The sequence below is a fragment of the Salvia hispanica genome, unplaced genomic scaffold (assembly GCF_023119035.1).
Source record: "Salvia hispanica cultivar TCC Black 2014 unplaced genomic scaffold, UniMelb_Shisp_WGS_1.0 HiC_scaffold_28, whole genome shotgun sequence".
In the NCBI taxonomy this organism is placed as follows: Eukaryota; Viridiplantae; Streptophyta; class Magnoliopsida; order Lamiales; family Lamiaceae; genus Salvia; species Salvia hispanica.
Window position 1 is genome coordinate 5,022 of NW_025952003.1, and position 6,829 is coordinate 11,850.

Here is a 6,829-nt window from a genome sequence, read left to right on the forward strand (position 1 = left end):
TGACAGCAAAAAAGGAGAAATTGATGTTGAAAAGATGATTAGAGAATTTAAACCCCCTGAATAGGGGTGGTGTTGTAATACTAACTTGTATGACTTGATAATAGCGTTTTGTAATAGTGGTTTCGAATATAATCACCCAAGATTATCATTTTATCTGCTGCAAGTATCATTTTGTCATTATATAATTCAGAAGTATCATTTTATCTACTGCGAGTATCATTTTATAATTTTATCAGTCAGAAGTATCATTTTATCAGCTTATATATCATTTTGTCAGGTTAAAATATCATTTTATCCGTTGAGAGTATCATTTTATCAGCTTATATGTCATTTTTTCCAGCTTTATATCATTTTATAAGGTTATTGTCATTTTATTTGCTGCGAGTATCATTTTTTCAGGTTAAAGTATCATTTTATCAGTTTATAAACAAAAGAATCATTTTATGCGCTGAAAGTAACATTTTGTTAACAAAAAAGTATCATGTTATCAGCCAAAATGTCATTTTATAAGCCCAAAGTATCATTTTATTAAACAAAAATGTCATTTTATACACCAAAAATACCTAAACTATATCAAATGGCTTCAATCTGTCTTCTCATTGACTCTACCACAATTTCTTGAATCATGACGACCCATCTCATGACATTTACCACACCGTCGTAGAGGCTTATTTGCTTTCCTTATTGCACTCTCCCTCTTTGCTACTCTGCCACTAGCTGATCCTTTGGTACTAACAACGTCTGGAGGATGTACATCAATTACATCAGGTACTGCCATTCCATAAAAATCCTCAACCATCTTCTTCTTTTCAATGACTGAAGGTGCTGCACAATTTCCAAATATATGCTCTTCCAAATCATCAAGACCAGCACTTAACAAAGACAAATGATCCATACTTCCCTCAGACTTTTGGACTAATCGATAAAAGTTGGAGAACAACTTTTTCTTAACTTCCTGCTTTTCATCCAAATCTGCAAGATAAAAGATAACATTATTACAATAAATACTATCATTTCTCTGACTGAAAAATAGAATTTTTACAAATAAGGTTAAAAATGGAGCACACGTTCAAATGGTTGTTGTTCCTCAGATGGTAGACCATGGGCTGCCTTTAGTAAAGAGCTCTTCAACCACCTTCGACCAAAATATTTCTCAGGAATGAGATTAGCAGACTTATTCTTCAACAAACAAAATATATGACAACATAACAAACCAATTCTGGAAAACTTCTTGCAACTACAGTCGAATGTGTCTTGCTTACAATCATACTTAACATCCCATGTTCTACCATATTGGTCCTTGACCTGATGCATCTTGATGTTATCCTCAACAGTTATAGAAACAATCTCACATACCGTACTTATTTCCTGTTGTACATGTTTGAAAATAGAATCAGTGTAGATTGTAGATGCATGCTTCTCAATAGGCAATTGGGTTGACAAATCAGGAATAGTTGAGTAATCCAAGTAGTTCAATCGTGAATTGGCATTCCTTTGATCTCCCACAGCATAATTAAAGAAATTGATGAACTGTACAAGATTTGCACGTGGCTTTGTGTAGTTTTTAAAAAAGCTATTCTCCGATTCAGACATCGATGTAGTCCTAAGAAGCGACCCCATGGGAAAATCTCGAAAATAAGCAGGAACCCAGAATTCTCTATCTTCAAACATTGATCCAAACCAGTGCACGTCTTCTAATCCATACCGTTCCATTATATCATTCCATATTATATCAAACTCATCAGGCTCTAACAAATCAGACCAAACACATGCATTCAACTCTTTTTTGAAATCTTCATTACCAAGTAAAGATTTGGGCAACTTATCTGACACCTTAACCATGATATGCCACATACACCATCGGTGCCTTGTTTGTAAAAGTACTTGTTGAACAGCAAGTTTGATCCCCCAATCTTGATCAGTGATAATCAATTTGGGTGCTACCCCCATGCATCGAACAAAACAGCCAAACAACCAAGAATAGGAGTCTCTACCTTCACTTGATAACAAGCCAGCTCCAAATGTAACTGGTCTAGAATGGTTATCTTTTCCAGTGAATGGAGCAAAAATCATGCAATACCTTCAGAATATAACATAAAAATGAATTATATTTTCATGCATATAGAAAAGTATCATTTTATCAGCTATGACTATCATTTTATCAGCCAAAAGTATCATTTTATCAACTGAAATATAATTTAATCAGCAAAAAGTATCATTTTATGTCTATTAGCAACAAAAGTAATATACCTGTTAGTGTTGTATGTTGAATCAAATGAAATTACATCTCCAAACATATGATAATTTCGTCTTGAAATAGCATCAGCCCAGAAGAGTCTAGTTAACTTTCCATGAGATCCTATCTCAATTTCATAATAGAAGGCATCAGATGATTCCTTTTGAGAACGCATATAATCAAAAATCATTTGAGCATCTGAACCATCAATATTGGACATAATATCACGATAACCATTTCTAATATCAATAATATCACATCCAACATTTTCAGGTCCACCCATTATCTCCTTCAAAAGTTTGAATGTGAGAGTGGGACCAATATTACACCTGCCACAATCCTCCATAAACCTCCGATGGATAGGATCCAGATTGCGATTGGCCATCATAAAATGCCTATGCTCATCCGCAACCATTAAGTGATTATGATACTCAACAAACTGATAAACCTCATATCCTCTGCTCATGCCATCTGAAAAATATCTCAAGTTGAGCTTAGCAAGACATTCACACCTAAATGACCGACACCTACGCTTCTTAACAGACACTTCAGTTGATTGGGATGCATGACCAGGTATAAAATTCTTAGAGCCTTGTCTGCTGCAAGCCAAATACTGCCACTTAGTAATACCTTGAACTGATTTGTTGCCCATTTTACGAATGCCAAAACCAACTGAACGAGCATAATGTTCATAGAAACCAACTGCTTCTACTAATGTATTGAATTTCATACCAATCATTGGCTTCAAAGAATCATCACAAACAGGAATGTACATACCTACAAATCAGTAAAAGTATCATTTTATCAGAGTATCATTTTATCATAGTATCATTTTATCCGACAAAACTATCATGTTATGCAGTAAACCTATCATCACAAACAGGAATGTACATACCTACAAATCAGTAAAAGTATCATTTTATCAGAGTATCATTTTATCATAGTATCATTTTATCCGACAAAACTATCATGTTATGCAGTAAACCTATCATCACAAACAGGAATGTACATACCTACAAATCAGTAATAGTATCATTTTATCAGAGTATCATTTTATCATAGTATCATTTTATCCGACAAAACTATCATGTTATGCAGTAAACCTAACATTTATAAGCCAAAAGTATCATCTTAACACATAATCGGCAATACGTAATATAATCAAATAAGAATTTCAGTACATCAGAAACATAAACCAATCGACAACTAATATTAATCTAAAATCAAATTCAATACGTGAGGAATGCCAAAAACCAACTGAACGAGCATAATGTTCATAGAAATCAACTGCTTCTACTAATGTACTGAATTTCATACCAATCATTGGCTTCAAAGCATCATCACAAACAGGAATGTACATAGATAATGATTGTTACCTTCGTTATTTGCTACAGACTCCATCGAAGCAAATTCTGACAGCAATTGAAGAGGTAATCAATGAAAATAAGAACGCAAAATTGAAAACATCTTCCCGATCACAATTATGCGAGAAATATGGAAACAAAATCTGGAGACTATGGAATAATGAACCAAATCGAAGAAAATCTGGAGATGTTGAAATAAAATAGGCGAGAAATATGGAAGATGAAGATGAGAGAATCGATCTGTTAGAAGGTGAGAGAATTGAGTTCCAACAGAATGAAAGTTTGAAACGAGTTTGGAGAAAAATTCAGAAATTAAATGAGGAAATTACATTTTTACCCCCCTGCGCCTTTTTTATGAAGTAAATCTAAGTTTGAATCTCAACCACAAGATTATCAAATATGTGTGGTCCAGATTTGGTTATAGAGTTATTATGTGATTTGGGGGTTATGATATGATCCCTATATATATATATATATATATATATATATATATAATAAAGTATTCTAAAAATAATGTCATGATGCATTTTCATGCTTATAAGTGTAAGCACCAGGTGCGCAACGCACTACAATGATACAACACGGATTTTCCTCTATGCGTGCACAAAGTGTAGTGCTTTACCCCATGTTGGACACTTCTGCCACTCACATTACTCTCTTTTAAGTGTATTTTAATTATGAATGATGTTACCACCATACTCTTAGTATTGTTTATAATCTGTATTTTCCTCTCATCGCCATAATTTAGAGTGCGACAAGTCAATATTGTCAACTTTTCTAAGAGTAGTACAGTATAATGAATAATCATGTTGCTCCTAGGTTTGAAACCGAACTTATCTTATAATAATTCTCGCCATAATTTAGAGTGTAACTACATTGTCAACCATTCTAAGAGTAGTAAACTCTTACTTTACGCTTCCACCTAAACACAAAGCAAAGCAGGGGTCATCTATATTGGGACGAAGGGAGTAGCATTTGGAGAGTGAGAACTTATCAATTAATAAGAACACATGTACATAACACAGACATAACTCAAATTTCACTCCAAGTCTAACCAATAATTCATAGGTGTAAGTCATCCCACTAACATAAACACCATAAAACTAGTGCCACTTAAGTGGGTTTGAGTCAAGTCGCCACTCCAGTGGGCGGTTGGCCGGTTCCAGATGACTAGTACCTCCGGGTATAGGGGTATCATGCGGACTTTTTGCGCTCAATTGATAAGATGAACAATTAGTGCGTTAGGTTTTTTATATTGGCTTGAGTTGAAAATGTGTAACCAAATCAATGTCAGACAAACATCAATTACAACAAAATAATTATAGAGAATGGGATACAAACAGTCGAAACTTTCGGTGAATTTGGATTTTGAGAAGGTATGATCGCAAATTCGATATATAAGATATTTTAAGGTATATATCGCAAATTCAGTATATACCGTATATGTGGTGTATTCCAATTTCTTCTATATACTGCGATTTACGATATTTGCCCCGGTATACCCTAGTATATGAACATTCATACCGTTATGAGTTTTCGGTAAGGTATACCGTACCAAAATTATGGTACAACGAAAATACTGAATTTTTGGTATATTTCCGGTATGATTCGGCATTTTTCCCCACCCATAGGTAAAAGAACTTTGAAATGGGAAAAACGCGTGTTTTTGTACTATTTCTATGAATTTAGTTTTTTTATATTGCAATATCTATTCCCCATTAAATGTCTCATATTTTCTTATTTGGACATACCACAATAAATGTCTCATATTATTTTCACTATTTTTATAAAGTGGACCTCACATTCCACTAATTATGTTATTCACAATTATAAAGTGGGCCTCCCGTTTGCCTCGGTGTGCGGCTGGCCCAAATGCGTGATAGTATTATTAGAGGCGAGCAATATAATATTACTATACAAAAAGAAAGGTTGAATTAAGTAGAATGGCTAAATTATATCTAGTTCTATTCCTTCTCTTATCAGTTGTGTTTGGTGCAGCTTTTGAAGTGAATGGGCAACAAAAATGCACAACTATAATTGATAGCAGAGGTTGTAGCCTTCCAGATTTTGTAGACAATTGCAAGGCTGAATTCAAAGGGATGGATATTGTGCTTCCGATGCACTTGGTGGCATATTAGTTTGTAATTGCAAATATGATTGTAATTGGCTTATCCAAATCTTTGCACACATTGTGTGACTTAGATTTGAGTAAAACTTGAACTCTTATGATTATTTTATCTATGTGATGTGTTTTTAACGTGTAATTCTAGTCACACTTACTAAAAAAAAGTAGGTCACTTCTAAATTTGAACTTCACCAAAGCTTTCTTGGCTATTCCATGAAACAAAAAGTAACCAAAAGTCTCATTCCTTGAGCCACCCTACTTCCGTTGCATCTACTAAGCTACCCCATGAAGGTTGTCAAGCCGATTTTGAGGAGCCAATGTTCCCATCAAGTGCAACATATGGTTACCATCATTATCTACGTGTGCTGCTATCATATCTTTAGTCCCATCCAAATCACATATCAAGTTAAACACATCAACGTAGTGACAAAACGTGCGAGTTTCCTGTTAATCATATCATTGTGAAACAATACAGGTTTTCTTTTTCATTGCAGTGTAGTATTCTGTGTATAAATACGAATTTTCCTGAAACCATTGTAGTTCTCGGTGCATCTGCAGAACTACCCCCGAAATTAAATTGAGCTTGTGAGGAGGTGCCAAACTGTCTAGCCAAGTGAAGGATAGAGTTACCGTATTTATCCATTGTTTGAATATTGGTATAGGTAGTTGCTACTCTTATGAATAAGATGAAACACGTTTTTGCAGCGGTTCTCGATGGCCAAGTGGAGAAAATTCTACATGAAGAATTTGTAACATGAACTGCAAGAGGAAAAGTCTCTACTATGAACTTCTACAACTTCATGGTTTTCTGATTTGGCTGCTGTTAGCAAGGTCTCTTTGTAGATATCAAATGCATCTTTGTAGTTTATCATTTCCACATAGAAGCACAAGAATTTCACCATCTCTAGCGCGTTCTCGTGTAACAACACCTTTTCTTGAATCCTTTTATTTCTAAGAATGAAATTTACAAATTCTCATCAATGATTTGAAAGATTTTTTTACGATAAGTTTGGAAAGCTCTATGGTGAAACTAGATTGTTAGAAATAGAAGAGGAAAGTCAGTTTTAGATGTGGATATGAATCACTTGTGTGGAATAGTGGAGC

The 6,829-nt window shown here is 34.3% G+C and overlaps 1 protein-coding gene across 1 annotated transcript; it reads right to left on the reverse strand.

Moving 5' to 3' along the window:
- Nucleotides 1-565: 565 nt before the first annotated feature.
- Nucleotides 566-3,637, reverse strand: LOC125198804 (protein FAR1-RELATED SEQUENCE 5-like). Its single transcript, XM_048097071.1, has 4 exons — nucleotides 3,613-3,637; nucleotides 2,251-3,013; nucleotides 1,068-2,080; nucleotides 566-972 (listed from the first exon to the last, which is right to left on the reverse strand). Exons 1-4 carry the CDS (start codon nucleotides 3,635-3,637, stop codon nucleotides 584-586), a joined length of 2,190 nt encoding a protein of 729 aa, XP_047953028.1. The 3' UTR covers nucleotides 566-583.
- Nucleotides 3,638-6,829: the final 3,192 nt, after the last annotated feature.

Bases quoted from the DNA above. Each gene is read 5' to 3' on its own strand.
- LOC125198804 (XM_048097071.1), bottom strand. From the start codon at position 3,637: ATGGAGTCTGTAGCAAATAACGAAG. The intron at 2,081-2,250 runs GTATATTACTTT...TATATTCTGAAG, and splicing joins TCAACATACAACACTAACAG to GTATTGCATGATTTTTGCTC. The intron at 973-1,067 runs GTGTGCTCCATT...TTTATCTTGCAG, and splicing joins GGAACAACAACCATTTGAAC to ATTTGGATGAAAAGCAGGAA.